A 19688-nucleotide genomic window follows, 5' to 3' on the forward strand; every position below is an offset into this window, starting at 1 on the left:
GCTCAGCCCTGCACCCGGAGGGTGGGGCTGCAGTTCTTCCTTGCCTCTCAGCCGTTTCCCTCTGGGATCTTGTTTCAGAAAGGGGCCCCTTTCCTGGAAGGGAAGGTGGGAGGGAAAGCCTGGCCGAATGAGCATGTTTAAGATAAGGCAGACAGGGTCATGGGGAGAAGGAGAGAGGAAGAGAGAGATGGATTGATTGAGAACTTCTTAAGGAAGTGAAGGAACAAAGTCATGCTCACTCAGCTTTGTGTCTTCAACAGACCTCAAGAATCAGGGCTGAGGAATGAATGGGGTCCCCACACCTTGGGTAAAATGATCAGAGTAGCAGAAAAGAGCAAGGAAGCCGGTGCCACAGAGAAACGAAGGGATCAATGCCACAAGATAAAGAGAACACAGGGGTCGGCTCATTCCAAATCCCCCACCAGGAAGCCCCTATCAGGAGGGGAGGGGAGCTCCTTGGAGCTGAACTTGGACGCAGCCCAGTGCAGCTAGAGAACATTTCTGAGGAACACCAGAGCTCGTCTCCTTCCAGGAGTGGGATCCAACACCTGGCCAGACAAATCGGTGCTAAACAAAAGTGCACTGGGGGCTGATTTTAAATTTCTTCTTTATTTAAAAAAAAGCATTTTTCTGGGTTTTTAAAACTTCTCCAATACATTAAAACTTTTTTCCCGCCACATAGCACTTCTTTCTTGCCTCTTTCATTTCTGTTCCTGGTGTTGTCTGCCTCCTGCAAGACCCAGACGAAGAAACCTTTTCAACGGTTGAGATCTGAGATCTAGGAGCTGGAGGGGCTGCAGGCTTGAAGGAAGGTGGTTACTGGTCAAAAGGAGAAGTTCATTTGCACAAAAATATAAACTGGGGAGGATGAGACCAGCACATAGGCGTATGGATTGATCTACAATCCATATAAAAAAATAGACCCACATCGTCATTTTACATTTGTAATATTATACAAAATAATATATATTTTTAAACAATACATACCCACCTACACACACGTGCACACACACACATACACGCAAGGTGCTAGTGACCCCTCTGTGCTTCTGCTTGCGGGGACAAGGGTGTCAGTAGGCAAAGATGACGTGGTAGGTGACCTGGTGGCCATTGTCCCAGGCATAGAGCAGGCGGTCCTTGGGGTTATAGTCTATCTGGGTCGTGTAGGAATACTCATTCTCAAACAGCAGCCGGGGGACGATCTGCGTGTTGGTGTGGGTGTCGAAGGCGTAGGAGATGTTAGCGTTCCGCTGGTTGTAGCTGTCCACGGCGTACAGCACCCCGCAGATGACGAAGCAGTTGCCGTAGAAGTTCCTCCGGAGCCCCGTGCGCCACGTGGTCTCCTTCTGTGTGCTCAGGTCCGCGGCATTGAGCTTGCTCAGGACGATGACCTCCTGGCTGAAGCCCTCGTCGTCCAGGGCCGGGTAGATGAGCCATAGGCCATTCTCGTCCACAGCAAAGTCCACATCTGAGTGGCCCTGCCATCGCCAGGGGGTGGCCTCCTCGTAGGCCACGTCATGCAGCATGGCCCAGGCAGCCACGTAGCGCTGCTTCAGGTCATACTTGATGATGTTGCGGGTGAAGGCGCGGTTGTAGTAGAAAGCGCCATCGTACACCACGTGGCCTGTGCCGATCCAGCTGTACGGGAGCTTGTAGGAATTGCTCCAGCGACCTGCGGGTGGGGAGAAAACAAGAGGCTTCGGGGCGGCGTGGCAGAGCGGGGGGCGGCGTGGCGGGGCGAGTGGCGTGGTAGAGCGGGGGTGGCGTGGCGGGGGGGTGGCATGGCAGAGCGGGGGTGGCATGGCGGGGGGGGTGGCGTGGCACAGCGGGGGGTGGCGTGGTGGGGCGAGTGGCATGGCAGAGCGGGGGTGGCATGGGGGGGTGGCATGGCAGAGCGGGGGTGGCATGGCGGGGGAGTGGCGTGGCAGAGCGGGGGTGGCATGGCGGGGTGGCGTGGCAGAGCGGGGGTGGCATGGCAGGGGCGTGGCGTGGCAGAGCGGGGGTGGCGTGGCGGGGAGGGTGGCGTGGCAGAGCGGGGGTGGTGTGGCGGGGGGGGTGGCGTGGCAGAGCGGGGGGGTGTGGCAGAGCGGGGGTGGCGTGGTGGGGGGGTGGCGTGGCAGAGGGTGGGCGGCCCATGTGATTAGGTGAGTGATGATCAACGAGGGGTCTGGAAACCCGGGTTTGTGTCTTGGCTCTGCCTCTTTCTAGTGTCCTGTCACACGTCATTTAACCTGTCCACACCTCAGTGTCCTCATCTGTCACAGGGAAGTGACAATTCCCACCTGCCTGTTTCAAGGGTCCAGGGAACTAATTGTCAAGGGTTATGGAAAAGGGAGGATGCTTCACTACTCTCTTCTGGACTGGAGGTTGTCCCGTGTCCCAGGAGCTGGGGAGGAGGGGCAGCATTGAGAGGCAGAGAATGTGAGGGAGTGGAGAAGGGGGACCGCTTTCCAAGGGGGACCACTAGCCATCCGAAGAAGGTGCCACCCTTCCCATCTGCCATTACCACCCAAAGAGGGTCGGCTGTGATGAAGACAGGACATGGGGAAGGGGAGGAGCCACCTGGGTTGGATCCATACCACGCACCTTGTTTGAAGTTCTCCAGGTTCCGGAACTCTACCAGGGTGTTGCCGTAGTAATAGTTGGTTACATAAATCCGCTCATCCTTGGCCAGGGGGTCCTTCATCCAGGCCCCTTCATTCCGCCCGTATGTGTTCTGGGTGGTCGGCCCCGTGATTGTGGAGAGAGTGTCCTTGCACCTTCCTGGTGGAGAAGAGGTGGTTGAGGTGTTGGGCTGACCTAGTGATGCCTCGCCCCCTAAACGTTTGCTGCCCTTCCATTTAGAGTCTGGACTCCTCGGCAGGCTTTAACAGCCCTGTGTAACCTGACCCCACACATTTTTCACGCACCATCTCCTGCTACTCCCCGATCCACCCTACGCTCGACCCTACACCTGAGGCTCCACCGTGCCCATCTTTCGCCACTTTTATGCCACCATGCTTTGCTCCTGTTGTTCTGACTTCTCAATCCTATCCCTCAAAGACCTAAGATCCAGATTCCTTGTATGACACCATACCCTCCTCTGGAGAACTATTCTCTTCTATTCCATTCAGCCCTCAGGGTACCATGAATGCTGCTGTCTTACACAGCATGTCTTCCTGCATCTCCACAATGCTTGTGCTTCTTTCTCTTCCCTCCATGCCTGTCCCCAACTGGAGTGTAGGCACCGAGGGACGAGGGAATGTGGCTTTTCCTCACTGCATTCTCGGTGCTCAGAACACAGTGTCTGGCATGCTGCAGGCAGCCAGATGTCTGATCCCTGGGTGAACACACAGCATGAGAAGTGTGGCCAGAGGAGAGGACTCTGCTGGGCATAACCAGGAACTCTGAGCTCTGCCAGCTGCTGAGCTGCCCCAGGCTGTGGGACCAACCCTAACTGAGCAATGGCTATTCATGTCCCTGAGGCCCACCTGCTGTCCTAGAGGGCTATCCGCAAGCCCATGCTCCTGTCACTACTGAGAGCAGGATGCCAGGCGCCCCTGCTGGGGAACTGGGGGGCAAGATACCAAGTTCTTGAATAAGGAGCTGACTCTGGCTGTGGACGCCTCCTTCAGAGATTGAGTCAGCCACAGTGGGATGGGACTCAGCAATATCCTTCTGAGTGGCTCTGGGGTGACCTGGTGCCCAGGAGAGGCCCTAAAAGGCCAGTAGAACTATACTGGGTTCTAGATCAAGTTGAAAGCCTGCAGTGCTTATCCGCGGTATTATTATTGAACACAGCCTTGAATGAGAGTGAAGGCACCCGGGACTACTACAGGAGTGTGCTCCTTCTGTCCCTCACGCTCGTGGATTATGGAAAAGGCAGGAAGAGAGCAGTGGGAGGGGCAGTGAGAGAGCTGCCTGAATCCTGCCCTCACAGCTTCCTGAGCCCTGCTGGCAGCTGGGGCCAGCAGAACCCCGGCTGCACCTGCCACCAAGGCTGACGGCACAGATGGGTGATGAGAATAATTGCTCCTTGACACTCACCTGGGACAAAAGTAACACAGGCCCTACAGTTTGGATTCCAGAGTTCTCTAAATTCTAGGCCACCCTCATTTCCAAACTGTTCCAATCCGTTCTGTCTATTCTGCTCCCCCCGGAGCGGTGTGAGGATGGTGTCCAAGCCCTGCAGCTGACAGGACAGGGGCAGGCAGCTGGGCCCTTGGCCCTGGGTCTGGGGCAGGCGGGGGCAGAAGTGGGATGAACATTGTTTTGCAGGCAGGCCCCATAGCTGGGTGCAGTCGGCAGGGCTTAGGCAGCTCAGTGTGGGGTTTCCTGGTCTGATGGAGCGGGGAGAGATTCAGTCTCCATAAGACAAAAGAACCCCCTGCCAATGCCTCATTCCCCAAGAGCTGAGCTCATCTGTTCAAGACAATAAAATACAGGACTCTGACTGAGCCCTGGCAACAGAGATCTGATGGAAAAGCTCTCATTCCCTGGAGCTAAGCAGGGCCCTGGCTGCCAGTTAAGATGCTACGCTCCTTCTGCACCGAGGTGAGCCCTAGCATGCCACCACCAGGCAGTCCTCTGCCCTGGCAAAGCCCAGAAAGGACAGCAATTCCCTGTCCAGAGGCACCCCTGGCTCATGCCCCCAAACCCCACAGATGGCCATGAGGTGAGGTGTTTTCTGTCCAGGGGTTGCCATGGCCACACCACCTCTCTGAGCAAACACAGAAATTGCAGATGGACTCTTGAAAGTCAGGATTCATCTGTGGAGCTCCAGCAGCCCCGAAAATCCTTGCAGGGTCCCGCCTCACCCCAAGGCTCTGCAGTGGCAGGGCTCTAATGCAGGGCTATAGATGTGCCCCAGGCTAGGGCCAGAGCCCTGGCCACCAACTCCAAAATCTGTGTTGCCACTATAATGTCAAAAAGTTTGAATCTCTTCAGCAGTAAAATGAGGGTAATGCGTGCCCTGCCTGCCTCACCAGAGTGCACGGAGAGTCCCCTCTGATGATGATGTGGCAGACTGAGTAATGGCCCCTACAGAGGTCCAGGTCCGAATCCCTGGAGCCTGCAAATGGGGCAAAGGCAAACAAAGGGGACTTTGCAAATAAAACCTGAGATGGGGAGACTCTACTGGACTATCTAGGTGGTCCTATTTAATAAATGCAGTCACAAATATCCTCATAACACAGAGGCAGAGGGAAATTTGACTATAGGAGAGGAGAAAGCAACGTGATGAAAAAAGCAAAGAATAAAGCGATGTGGCCATAAGCCAAAGAATGCTGGCAGCCATGAGAGGCTGGAAAAGGCAAGAAACGGATTCTCCCCTTGAGCCTCTGGAAAGAATCAGCCCTTCTGACACCTTGATTTTAGCCCTGCAAGACTCGTTTTGAACTTCTGGCCCCCAGAACTGTTAGAGAGTAAATTTCTGTTTTTAGCCAGTAAGCTTGTGGCAATTTGGAGGCTTAAGAAATGGATACAGATGGAGTCAGCTTCTTGGGTTAGGGCATCCTTATTTCTGTAGGAAGAGGGGAGCCCCCACTTGCAGCTTCATAGTCCTGGTACACGCCCTCAGAGGGAGCAAACACTGCTGCCCTGCAGGGTGGACGAGCCTAGGCAGGAATGGCAGGACAGATGCAAATGATTTCAGAGCATTTGAAGACAGAATCGAGGGGAGAGGGCAGTAAACCATGAGACCCAGACACATCACCGTGCTCGGAGCATCTGGGGCAGCTCGGATGCTCCCACACTTGGCAGCAAACCATCAGCCTTGGAGAGAAGGCAATGCATGTTGATTCCTCTTCAAGGGGGATGACAGAAAGATGGGAGAAAGTTCAAAGGAACTGCAGAGAGGAGAGTGCAGTCTGCATCTCATCTTAGGCTTCCCCAGAGCAGGGCTGCCAAGGATGCCGATGACGCTGACATTTACTATGCGCTTTCTACATATTCCGACATTTAACTAATGGTCCTGGGAGGCAGCTGGCCCTGTTTCAAAGGTTGCCAGGTCTGAAAAGAAGGGACCCGTCCCCTCAGTATATAAACCTCCTCGAATCTCAGCATTTGAAAAGAAATAAATCAGCAAGCAAGAGCTTTCCTGGCCCTCCCCGGCTCTCAGCTCTGGTGCTCACTTGGTGAGCCTCCCCAGCAGGGTCCTCAGGACATCTGCTCCCCTGGTCACCCTCATTGGCAATGCCCACATGCCCCTCAGTCTCTCAACCCGTCTGCTGCCAAAAATACTCCTGCACTGCCCCTCGGGGTGCTCTCCAGTCCTCTTACTCTAGTCAAGCCTCTCTTTTGCTCAGAAACTGAGGTAGCCCCCCACTGGCACCCACCCACCTACCTGAGAAGGGGTCTCCTCCCTCCCTTGGCCCCACCACCACTCTCTCCTGGTCCTGCCTGCTTGCCTGGTCGGGCCTTCTCCAGCTCTTTGACTAGTGCTTCCTCTTCTGCCCGCTTTCAGATGTCACTCTCTGGAGTTCCACCTTCAGCCTCCTCTCTCCTCATTGCTCCTGCAGACCCAACTCCTGCTGACAACTCAGCCCAGGTTCTGATTCTGAGCATCCTGAATCCATCCAACTACCTATGAGGCGCTTTCCCTCTGGGTGTCCTCCTGGCTCCTCAAACTTAAAGGATTGAAAATGCAAATCATTTGCTTCAGTTCACAGCCTGCTCCTCCTGTATTTACTGTCCCAGAAAAAGCCATGGCACACCATCCACCAACCGAGGCAGAAACCTAGGTCATCCCTGACATCCCCTTTCCCTCCACCCACACTCCCAATCAGCACTGAGTAACACCTTGACCCTCATCCTCCACCTCTATGATGTAGCTCAGGCCTCTCCACCTCTTGCCTAGATCACCGCAATTGTGCCAGTTGATCTCTCAGGCTCATCTCTGCCCACTTCTAACTTAACCTGCCCAGTATTCCCCGTGCTGCTTTTCCAAGAGTCACATCTTCTTAAACCCTTAATGACTCACCATCTTCAACCGCCACATGCAGCTCAGAATCCCCATCCTAGCACATCAGCCCCTCCCCTTCTTACTTCTTGTCATCTGCCTTCATTCAGAGGTCTCAAACTCAGATGCCTACAGGGGCCAGGCAGGAACTGAAATGATGATTCAGGCTGAGTGTGAGACAAAAGGCAGCAGAAGACACTGGTGAACTGGAAGAGCTGACCTGAAGGCATTCAGATCCAAGAACATAAAAACACATTGTGGGATGAATTTGGCCCTCAGGCTGCTGGCTTGAGATCTCTAGCCCATACCTAGCTGCTTGTATTCACCATGGGTGCCATGCCCAGGGCTGCTTTATGGGCATATGTGTAATCACACAGGACCCTTGCTCAGAAGGGCTGCCCTTCATTTAATGATCTGCTGTTACCATCTCGAACGTCTTAATATTTTCACCCTTGAACTTGTATTTATGTGAAGTTTAACAATGCAGTCTGTGTGGGTGAGCAGAAGAGAATGCAAGATGCGTGTGACCACCTTCCTTGTCCCCCGCTTGCATATAGGGTTTGCTATGCCCAATGAGCACAGAATTGCAGGTAGACCCACTGCGCGCCTGAGTTCAGTGAGACTCAAAGTGAGCACAAGGTAGGTCCATTACCCCAAAGGCCACATTTTCCATTTGAACCAGATCATGCTTGGAGGCAGAAAGAAAGCAGTGGCATACGAAGAAACACAAATGGTCAAGGAACCCTATCATATTCTTTCTTGTGTTACTTCCCTGTATTAGACAACAGCCTATGCTGAAAATGCTACAGAAGAGGGAAGGATAGGGCAACTTATAATTCCCTTTCTTTTCAGTCCTTCCTCACTCAGTAAGCTGAAGGTAGGGAGTGTCATTAAAACGTTCGCAAATCAAGGAAAACAAAAACAGATGAGTCAGTTCTGTGCAGTGTTTCCACTATTCTGGTAAGAACAAAATACATATGTATGTAGGAGCTACAAAATACGAAATGAGTCATTTTGGTGGATTCTGAATAAAAGTTGAAAGATCTTATATTTGCATTTAAAACTGATATTGCACAATATAAAGATGAATGGTATAATTCATGCTAGTAATTTACATTTTTAAGACAGGCATACCTCAAAGATACTGCAGATCTGGTTCCAGACCACGTAACAAAGCGAATATCACAATAAAGTGAGTCATGCATCTTTTTTGGTTTCCCAGTGAGTATAAAAGTTATGTTTACACTATACTACAGTCTATTAAGGGTGCAATAGCATTATGTCTAAAAAATGTACATGCCTTAATTTAAAAATACTTTATTGCTAAAAAATACTAATGATCATCTAAGCCTTCAGTGGGCCGTCATCTTTTTGCTGGTGGAGGGTCTGCCTTGATGTTGGTGGCTGCTGACTGATCAGACGGGTGGATGCTCAAGGCTAGGGGGCTGTGGCAATTTTCTAAAATAAGACAACAGTAAAGTTTGCTGCATCAGTTGACTCTTCCGTTCATGAAAGATTTCTCTTCAGTGTGTGATGCTGTTTGATAGCATTTTACCCAACGTAGAACTTATTTCAAATTTGGACTCAAACCTCTCGAACACTGCCACTGCTTCATCAGCTAAGTTTATGTAATATTGCAAATCCTTTGTTGTCATTTCAACAACGATCATGGTGTCTTCACCAAGAGTAGGTTCCATCTCAAGAAACCACTTTCTTTGTTCATCCATAAAAAGTAACTCCTCAGCTGGGTGAGGTGGCTCATGCCTGTGATCCCAGCACTTTGGGAGGCTGAGGCGGGTGGATCATGAGGTCAAGAGATCAAGACCATCCTGGCCGACGTGGTGAGACCCGGTCTCTACTGAAAATACAAAAATTAGCTGGGTGTGGTGGCACGTGCCTGTAATCCCAGCTACTCGGGAAGCTGAGGAAGGAGAATCACTTGAACCCGGGAGGTGGAGGTTGCAGTGAGTGGAGGTCGCACCACTGCACTCCAGTCTGGCGACACAGTAAGACTCTGTCTCAGAAAAAACAAAACAAAACAAAACAAAAACAAAAATAAAGAAGTAACTCCTCATCCATTCAAGTTTGATCATAGGATTGCAGCAATTCAGTCCCATCTTCAGGCTCCGCTTCTAATTGTAGTTCTCTTGTTATTTCCACCACATCTGCAGTGACTTCCCCCACTGAATCCCTCAAGTTCATCCATGAGAGTTGGAATCAACTTATTCCAAACTCCTGTTAAAGTTGATATTTTGACCTCCTCCCATGAATCATGAATGTTTTTAATGATAAATCCTTTACAAAGATTTTCCATTCACTTTGCCTGGATCCATCAGAGGAATCATTATCTATGGCAGCTACAGCCTTACAAAATGTATTTGTTAAATAGTAAGAGTTGAAAGTCAAAAGGATTAATTAATCCATAGGCTTCAGAATGAAGGCTATGTTGGCAGGCATGATAGCATTCATTTCCTTGCACATCTCCATGAGAGCTTTTGGGTGAATAGGTGCACTGGCAAAGAACAGTCATGTTTTAAAAATAATCTTTCGGCCGGGTGCGGTGGCTCATGCCTATAATCCCAGCACTTTGGGAGGCTGAGGTGGGTGGATCACTTGAGGTTGGGAGTTTGAGACCAGCCTGGCCAACATGGTGAAACTCCATCTCTAGCAAAAATACAAAAAATTAGCCAGGCGTGGTGGCATGTGCCTGTAATCCCAGCTACTCAGGAGGCTGAGGCAGGAGAATCACTTGAACCCAAGAGGCAGAGGTTGTAGTGAGCTGAGATTACACCACCGCACTCTAGCCTGGGCAACAGAGCAAGACTCGGTCTCAAAAAAATAAAATAAATAAAATAGTAATAATCTCTTTTTCTGAGCAGTAGGTCTCAACAAAGGGCTTATTCAGTAAACTACGCTGTAAAAAGATGTGCTATCATGCAAGCTTTGTTGTTCCATTTATAGAGCACAGGGAGAGTAGATTTAGCATAATTCTTTTTTTTTTTATGAGAGAAAGAAAGAAAGAGAAAGAAAAAGGGGGAGAGAGAACAGGATTCTTGCTCTATTGCCCGGGCTGGAATGCAATCTAAAAATAGGTATTGAAAACCTCTTTTATGCCGATAATTGTGCTTAACAACAGAGACAGGAAGGAATAAGGGAAGAAAATAACAAACAGCCAACCAATATTTCATTTAAGTCTGTGAAATGCTAAGCAAATGCTGAAGAGTGATTTACTTCCAATTATGTGGTCACTTTCAAAATAGGTGTAATGTGATACTGAGAAAAATGTATGTTCTGTGGACCTGGGGTGGAGAATTCTATAAATATTCACTAGGTTTACTTATTCCAGGTCTAAGTTCAAATCATAGATGTCCCTATTAATTTTCTATGTCGTTGATCCGTCGAATATTAACATTGTGATGTCAAAATCTACCGCTATTATTGTGCGGGAGTCCAGGTCTCTTTATAAGTCATTAAGAACTTGTCTTATGTATCTGGGTGCTCCTGTATTGGGTGCATATATATTTATAATCATTAACTCCTGTTGTTGCATTGATCCTTTTACCATTATGTAATGTCCTTCTTTGTTTCTTTCAGTCTTTGTTACTATTAAAGTCTAATTTGTGAGAGATGAAAGTTACAGCTCCTGTTTTTTTTCTTTTTTTTTTTTTTTTTTTGCTCTCCATTTAATTGGTGAATCTTCCTCCATCCCTTTGTTGTGAGTCTTTGTATGTTGTTGCTTGTGAAATAGATCTGGATACAGCGTACCAATGGGTTTTGACTTTTTATTCAATTTACCTGTCTGTGTCTTTGGTTGGGGCATTTAATCCATTTAAATTTAGAATTAATATTAATATTTGTGAGTTCAATATTGTCATTTAATGCTAGCTGGCTATTTTGCCCATTAGTTGATGTAGATTCTTCGTTATAGAGATACTCTTTAGGTTTTGATAAGTTTTTGGGATGACTGATACTGGTTGTTCCTTTCTGTTTGTAGTGCTTCTTTCAGAAGCTCTTGTAAAGCAGGCCTGGTGGTGATGAAATCGCTGAGTGCGTGCTTGTTCGTGAAAAATTTTCTTTTTCCTTCGCTAATAAAGCCTAGTTTGGCGGGATATGAGATTCTGGGTTGAAAATTCTTTTCTTTGAGGATATTGAATATTGACCCCCACTCTCTTCTAGTTTGTAGGGTTTCTGCTGAGAGATCTGCTGTGAGTCTGATAGGCTTCCCTTTATGGGTAACGTGACCTTTCTCTCTTGCTGCCCTTAGAATTTTCTCCTTTATTTCAACCCTAGTGAATCTAGCGATTATGTGTCTTGGAGTTGCTCTACTTGAGAAATATCTTTGTGGTGTTCTCTGGATTAGCTGGAGTTCAGTCTTGTCCTGACTTACTAGATTAGGAAAGTTTTCCTGAATAATATCCTGAAGAATATTTTCCAACTTGGATTCATTCTCTTCATGACATTCAGGTACACCTATCAATCGTAAATTAGGTCTTTTCACATAGTCCCATATTTCTTGGAGACTTTGCTCATTCCCTTTTACTCTTTCTTCTCTAATCTTGTCTTCTCATTTCATTTCATTAAGTTGGTCTTCGACCTCTGATATCCTTTCTTCTGCTTGATCAATTGGACTGTTAAAACCTGTGCATACTTCACGGGGTTCTCGTATTGTATTCTTCAGTTCCATTAATTCACTTATATTCCTCTCTAAATTGTCTATTCTCGTTAGGATTTCTTCAAACCTTTTTTCAAGGTTCTTAGTTCCTTTACATTGGGCTAGAACATGTTCTTTTAGCTCACTAAAGTTCCTTATTATCCACTTTCTGAAGCCTAAATCTGTTAATGGAACGTACTGGTTCTCCATCAGGCCTTGTTCTCTTGTTGATGAGGAACTGTGATCACCTGTAGAAGGAGAGGCATTCTGATGTTGGGTATTCTCAGCCTTTTTACACTGGCTTCTTCCCTTCATTGTGAGTTCATCCACCTGTCGTCTTTGTAATTGCCTACTTTCAAATCAGGTCTCTGAGTGGACGTCCAACTTGTTGATTCCCAGCGCCGAAATCTGAGCAACCCACTGCGCCAGCCAAAACAGCAGCATCAAGGTTCGTGGTGCTTCTCTGCCCGGGAATCTCCAGTCTGGCTTCCCTCTTGAGTCCCTTCCTCAATCAGGTAAGTGGGCGACTCCGCCTTCCCGGAGCTCCAAACATTGATCAGTCCCGTTTACTCTGCACCAAGAACCGCCGCGCCAGGTGGCAGATAAAACCGCGACGCCGGCCACAAGAGTCGCCCTGGTGACCTGTGGGGCTCCTCCACTGGGAATCTTCTGGTCCGTGGGTAACAAAAATTCGTCTGAAAGTGTGGGTCCTCTCGTTCTGTGCATTTTCTCCTGGAGCTACCATCCCCAGCTGCTAGTGATCAGCCATCTTGGATCTCTCCGATTTAGCATAATTCTTAAGGGCCCTAGGATTTTTAGAATGGTAAATGAGCACTGGCTTTGATTTAAAGTCACCAGCTGCATTAGCCCCTAACAGAAGAGTCAGCTTGTCTTTTGAAGCTTTGAAGCCAGGCACTGACCTCTCTTTTTTAACTATGAAAGTCCTAGATGGTGTATCTTCTTCCAATAGATAGCTGTTTTGCCTACACTGAAAATCTGCTGTTTAGTGTAACCACCTTCATCAGTGATCTTCACTAGATCTTCTGGATAACTTGCTACAGCTTCTGCCTTAGCACTCGCTGCTTTGCCTTGCATTTTTACATCATGGAGATGACTTCTTTCCCTAAACCTCATGAACCAGCCTCTGTTAGCTTCAAACTTTTTTCTGCAGCTTCCTCACCTCTCTCAGCCATCACAGAATTTAAGAGAGTTAGGGCCTTGCTCTGGATTAGGCTTTCGCTTAAGGGAATGTCGTGGTTGGACTAACTTTCTATCCAGATCACTAAAACGTTCTCCATATCAGCAATAAGGCTGTTTTATTTGTTTATCATTCGTGTGTTTACTGGAGTAGCACTTTTAATTTCCTTTTCTTTTGCATTCACAACTTGGTTAACTGTTTGGCACAAGAGGCCTTGCTTTGGGCCTATTTCAGCTTTTGACATGCCATCACCACTCAGCTCTCTCATTTCTAGCTTTTGATTTAAAGTGAGAAGTGTGGGATTCTTCCATTCACCTAAACACCTAGAGGCCATTGCAGGGTTATTAATTGGCCTAATTTCAGTATTGTCGTGTGTCACAGAATAGGGAGGCCCAAGGAGCAGGGATAGACATGGGAATGGCCAGTTGGGGAGCAGTCAGAACACACACATTTACGGGTTAAGTTCACTGCCTTATATAACTGTGGTTGGTGATACCCCAAAACAATGACCACAGTAATACCAAAGATCACTGATCACAGGTCATCATAACATACAAAGAAGAAGTTTGGGATATTGCAAGAATTACCAGAATGTGACACAGAGACACAAAGTGAGCACATGGGGTTGGAAAATGGTGCTGGCGGACTTGCTTGACACAGGGTTCCCACAAACCTTCAGTCTGTGAAAAACGCGCTCTCATCTGGGAAGTACAACAACACAAAGTGCGATAAGATGGGGGCATGCCTGTGTGTCTTTACTTACAAAAGCACGGAAAAGCAGATAAAGAACACCAGAAGGGGAGAGACGAGAGAGAGGCACATACACACCACGAATGGAGAAGAAGAGCTTTATATTTGCTGCTGGCGTGGCACTTCCCCTGCCTTTTGAGCATGGCCCCACGTTGTCATTTTGCACTGGCCCTGGTGCTCTTGTCTGCTCTGGTTCTTTTCACTGCCATGCCACTTTCCTCCTTTGCCTAAATTCCCCTCACGCTACAAGACGGCTAGGCCAGCATCTCTTTCCCGAAGAGTGTCCTGGGCTGCCTCAGTCTCCCTCTGTGACCACTGCAGCCTGTGCCCTCCAGTGCTCACCACCCTGCACTGAAGTCAGCGTCCGTGTCAGTCTCACATACGAGCTGCGCAGCTCCAGGGCAGGGCCCCTGCCATTTCTTTTTTTTTATTTTTTGAGACGGAGTTTCGCTCTTGTTACCCAGGCTGGAGTGCAATGGCGCGATCTCGGCTCACCGCAACCTCCGCCTCCTGGGTTCAGGCAATTCTCCTGCCTCAGCCTCCTGAGTAGCTTGGATTACAGGCATGCGCCACCATGCCCAGCTAATTTTTTGTGCTTTTAGTAGAGACGGGGTTTCACCATGTTGACCAGGATGGTCTCGATCTCTGACCTCGTGATCCACCCACCTCGGCCTCCCAAAGTGCTGGGATTACAGGCGTGAGCCACCGCGCCTGGCCGGCCCCTGCCATTTCTGTCTTTGCATCCCTGACTCCCACAGCACTCACATGTCCTGAGTGCTCAGCACTTAATACTGGACCAAATCCGAATATTGTTTCCATGTTAGAGCCCTCTCTCTTTTAGCATCGAGTCCCTACTTCTCATTCCCTTCATCATCAGGCCCCAGCTCCCTACCTGGAATTCCATCACTCTCCATCAGGCATCCCCATCTGTGCCGGCGCACCTGGGCTGCCTTCCGTTCCCTGCCCACCCGGCTCATGCTCTTGTCTCTGCCTGGAGAGTTCTCCTTTGCCCTCTGAGCCTGGTGAGCTGGGGAACCCCTCAGAGAGGAGCCCCACGGCAGAAGTGATGCGACGCCCTGGACCGCGTGCATCTGTTGCTGGCCACACTTCCCACGTGCTCAGCCACTTCAGCAAGAAGTGACCACTTCTTGCTCACTTTGGATCTTTGCAGTCGAGTATGCTGTAGTGCTGGATGAATTATTAATACTGTCGACTCTTTATCCTCATCAAGAGGCTTAGACTTCAGTCCTTTACCACCTGCAGGGTTATATTTTATTCATTTTATATTCTTACATCTAGGACCAGAGGCCCCTGTGTTATATGACGATGGGATTCCCAGTGGTCTGAGGGAGCTGGGTTAGGAGCACCAGCATAGAGACTGAGACCAGTGGAGCTGGGGCCAAGGAGCTGGGGCCGGGGGAGCTGTCTGGGCTCTGGAAGCTGACCCAGCCCACATCAGCATCGCCTTCCTTGGGCTGCCCCAGACTAGCCTCCCTTACACGAGACAGGCAGGACTGGCCATCACACCCCATGGTCAGCACAGCTGGCCAAGCCTTGGGGGTGGTTACAGTCATCTGCTTTGTGGGGGAGATGGAGAAATTCTTCATAGTTCATGATATTTCCTAGTTTCAAATAGAAGCCAGGCTCTCTCTGGTATTGTCATAAACTGACTATCCTCTTTGTCTGCTCCTCCCACCCACCCTCCCCGACTCCAAACCAACCCCTTCTACAAAATGCATCAGGAATTGTAGTTGCTAAAGTCTGGGAATCTGCAGAGCCTTGGCCACATGGCAGTTTTATTTCTCTGCAATAGCCGGGGCTATTCCCAAAGCCGGGGCTGTTCGGAGCAGAAGTGCCTTCTCGGATGGTACCAATCGTACCCAAGCCGCGGCTCCAATTACTGACAACGTTTTTCCTCCCTCTGTCCTACAGCTACCCTATGGCCAAATACTTTGTTTGCACAGCCAAAAATACATTCTAATTTACTTGTTTTGGATTTTTTTTTGAAAATGTTATAACTCTCCTGAGGATAACAGTAGACATTTTAGGACATCACAAAATCAGGATTGGAAACCATGGGATAAAATCTTTCTTTTAAAAGCAGCCCTGTTTACAACCACATCTTAAATAGCTCAAAAATCAGAATTGCTGGATTCATCAAACAGCAAACAAGCTTTCCCAGGTAGCAAATCAGTGGCCCATATCTCTTTCAGCCAAAGGCTTTTTATTTAACTGATAGCAGGGAGATGTCGGCCCATCACAGTCTTCCTTGGCCAGGCATAGGCAACTCGGGGGCTGCAGAGAATGTTAGGGTATGAAAATTCCATCTTTGAGACGGAGTTTCGCTCTTGTTGCCCAGGCTCGAGTGCAACGGTGCGATCTCGGCTCACTGCAACCTCTGCCTCTTGGGTTCAAATGATTCTCCTACCTCAGCCACCCAAGTAGCTGGGATTACAGGCATGCACCATCATGCCTGGCTAATTTTGTATTTTTAGTAGAGACAAGATTTCTCCATGTTGATCAGACTGGTCTCGAACTCCCAATCTCAGGTGATCTGCCTGCCTTGGCCTCCCAAAGTGCTGGGATTACAGGTGTGAGCCTCCGCGCCTGGTCTTGGCAGTGACAGACTATTGAAAATAATTCCCAGAAACAAACTTATTGAAATTCCACATCACCTAGACAGCCAAAGCTTTCTTCTTCTCTGGGCCACCCCTCCTCTCACCCCTTGGCATTTGAAGAATACACTACATCTGTGTCCATGTCTATTTCTTCTGCAGTTGACATGAGAGGTGAGAACCCCAGCTCCTCTGAAAAATGCCATGGGCTAGTCTTGAAGCAAACCTTACATCCTCAGCATGATGATGCTATTCAGTTGAATAGAATATTGAGTAAGAGAAAATGGCATTTCTACCACCAGGTAAATGACTGCTGGGACCCAGAGTTTCTCTGGGCATCAGCATCTCATCAGGCTACTGGAGGGGGACAGAGTTCTAAGGGACCCTGAAAACAGCAGAAAAGCCCACTGGCGGTGAAGCCCTGGGGAGGCAGCTGGGGAGAGGCTGGGTGCTGGGACCCAGGTTGGGAGGTTATGGAGACAGAGGGCGACTCACTCCTGGCTAGCAAGGGAAGAGGCTCCCAGGCCGGCAAACACCATTGCCTGATGGCATGCAAGGTGTGTGGGTCCTACCTGCAGCCTGTGTTCATTGTTAGTGTTCTAGCAAACTGTGGTGGGGTAACAGGGATTTCCAAATATGTGGAGGAACATTCCCTCTCACCCAAGGGTGACAGGAAGCTGAAGTGGTGGAGGTTTGGGGGCCCGGGGAAGTTCACTCCCACGGCAGAGGAGGAGGCGGAGTGCTGGCTTCAGGGCCTGTTCTCAAGAGCACAAAGGCCAGGCTGCTCAGAGCTTGCGCAAGCGGTAGCCTCTGCTCCGACCCCAAGGCAGTCTACAGAAATACAGCGGGATCCCCGCCTCGGAAACTTAAACATTCTCTCCTGCTCCCACCCTCACCCCTGAGGCTCAAGAACTGCCTTCTTGCCCAGCTTCCTCCAGGCCAGGGTCCATGAGATTTTGCCCTGGGGACCACTTTTATGGACTCTTTCCTTGCTCTCACTCTGCCATTATTCTGAAACTTTCACCCAGTAAGAATCCATTCCTGTATCATGGTCTGATAAACTTCCTGCAGAAAACCGTAGCATATACTGAGACCCAGAGAAGGCTGAGATTTGGCCAAAGTCACACGGCTATCAATGGCAGAGACCAGAGTGTCTGACTCCCGGCAGGCGCTCCTTCACCACCCTGTCTCTGGCAGTGGCTGGCACCTTATGCTGAGGAGGGATTGGGAACGAGGCTGCCAAGGGCGTGAAAGACTGGAAAAGGGAAAGATATGTACAGGGCAAGCCATATCCTTTGTCAAATCAAGTGTGTTTTTCAACAAATATTTGATGAAATTATTACTCAACAGCGTTATTTTTCAGCGCTGATTTAACGACGCCTGGTTTGGTTCTCTTCGGAAGGACATTTGTAACCAGCTCCCATTCTTCCCGTTTCACTTCCCTTTTTTCCCTACTTTGCTATTTCACTGCTCTGAGTTCTCTTGGGCCATGGAGCTCCCAGGCACAGAATAGGGCTGCATTCTCCATGCTTCTGGAACATACCTTGTTTTTTTTTTAGACCTAACAGTCAGGAGGCTTCCCTTCTCTGCTTAGAAAACTCCTATTCATCCTTCAAATCCCAGCTCAAATGACACTTCCTTAGAAAAGTTTCCCCAGCCTTCCTGGCAGCCAGGCCAAGCTAATATTCCTTCTTTCCTTTCCCTGTTTCTCCATTTCTCTGGTACAGAACTTGTCACACGGCGCCATGATGTTTCTATGCTCTCCATGGGTGGGGCTCATGATTTGGCGCTGGGGCCCATTGCACTGGGTATTTCCCTGCTCTCGCTCTGCTACAAATCTGAGACTTCCCCCACAGTAAAAACCCTTTGTTCTTTTGTGGCCTGGTAAACTTACAGCAGAAAAGTTCACTAATTCGTCACTGGATACCCCACACCCATCATAAAGCCTAGTGTACAGAAAGCACTCAACACATATTTATAAAACTGCCTCATGAGAGCAAATCTTGGCTTCATTAGTTTACAATATATTTTAGAAAAAAGTCCCATTCTTGCCACTGGCACATTTTCATAACACATAAACCCTAGATGTTAAAACTAATCGTTGGTCAAAGGCATAACCCCACTCGCCATTCCCATGAGGAACTTTGACTGTCTGGCCTCTCCTCCTCCCAACATATTTTCAGGCTCAGCCTCTTACCTGAGCTGATCAGGAGACCAAGGCCAGGTACAATGAACTTACCTATGACATTCCGGATGTCATCTTCTTCTTCGGGGCTCAGTGTGGGACTGGCAGGGGTTGTTTGCTGCCCAGCAGGAGCATTTTTCCCCATTGAGTCTGTTCTGACTGTGGTGGGAGGCACGGGGGCTGTGTGTATAGCTTCCATCAACTCCGGCCTGGGAGGCACTGCTGGAGGAGGCGGGGCTGAGGGTTGCTGGGTGGCTGTGTGGGCCATGGTGGTGGCTGGTACCTGAGAAGAGGGCTGCTGGACTGACTCCCTCGTGGGATCTGGAGACGCTGGGGTTGTTTGGAGTGTTGCTGAGAGTGGTCCCACTGAGGCAGGGTCGGCGATGCTGGGAGCTGAGCTGGAGGGCTGTGGCAGTGCCGAGGACCAGGCTGTGGGCCGAGTGTTCAGATCGGTTGCTGCAGCAATGCTGTGTCCCTGACGGGTGGCTGCCGGCCTCTGGGTGGCACTGGCCAGCAAGTCGTTGTGTCTCAGGAGCTGATCTTCAATCAGCAAATCCACTCCATTCTCACCGCTGAAAAACTCATCTTCTGTGAAACAAACACAAAGTTCACTGTGGCAGAGAAGAGAAACAACCTGCAGATGACAAAGAGCACGTGGCCACGGGCAGGTGAATGAGAGGGAGCCTTTCCTTAACACGGTGGCCTGAGTTAGAGAGGGGGCCTGGCTGGGATTTCGGAAGAAGCTGGGCAGGAGCACAGATGGAAGGACAGTGTGTTTCCGGGAGGTTCCTCTGAACAGACTGCAGCCACGCACCCCCCCAGGACTCAGGAGTCACTGGCAGGACGCATAGTCATGGGCCCTGAACCCCAATGACTGGGGGTGAGTCATCCAATCCATCCATCCAACAAATGTTTTTATTTTTTTGTTTGTTTTGTTTTTGAGACGGAGCCTCAGTCTGTCACCAGGCTGGAGTACAGTGGCATGATCTCGGCTCACTGCAACCCCCACCTCCCTGGTTCAAGTGATTCTCCTGCCTCAGCCTCCCGAGTAACTGGGATTACAGGCATGCGCCACCACGCCCGGGTAATTTCTGTATTTTTAGTAGAGACGCGGTTTCTCCATGTTGGCCAGGCTGGTCTCCATCCCCTGACCTCGTGATCCACCTGCCTTGGCCTCCCAAAGTGCTGGGATTACAGGTGTGAGCCACCGTACCTGGCCTCCAACACATGTTTATGAAGTTTGAATAACAACAGTGAGCAAAACAAGGATCCTTGACCTCATGGAGCTTCCATTTAGTGGTGGACACGCTAGAAAATAGACAGGATTGTGCACTTGAAGGTGCTATGGGGAA

At 49.3% G+C, this 19688-nt stretch overlaps 1 protein-coding gene across 3 annotated transcripts in view; it reads right to left on the reverse strand.

The window, feature by feature from the left end:
• Positions 1-590: 590 nt before the first annotated feature.
• Positions 591-19688, reverse strand: part of OLFML2B (olfactomedin like 2B) — a 42794-nt gene continuing 23696 nt past the window's right edge. For all 3 annotated transcript variants that reach the window (XM_012468868.3, XM_021676175.2, XM_021676176.2), the window contains 3 exons: positions 18391-18924; positions 2587-2763; positions 591-1672 (listed from right to left, as the gene is read on the reverse strand). In XM_012468868.3, coding sequence (XP_012324291.3) covers positions 1071-1672; positions 2587-2763; positions 18391-18924 — 1313 coding nt within the window. In that variant the 3' untranslated portion in view covers positions 591-1070. The remainder of the gene's footprint in view (positions 1673-2586; positions 2764-18390; positions 18925-19688) is intronic.

Source organism: Aotus nancymaae, unplaced genomic scaffold, assembly GCF_030222135.1.
Source record: "Aotus nancymaae isolate 86718 unplaced genomic scaffold, 86718_ANA_hifiasm-v0.15.2.pri h1tg000108l, whole genome shotgun sequence".
Lineage (NCBI taxonomy): Eukaryota > Metazoa > Chordata > Mammalia > Primates > Aotidae > Aotus > Aotus nancymaae.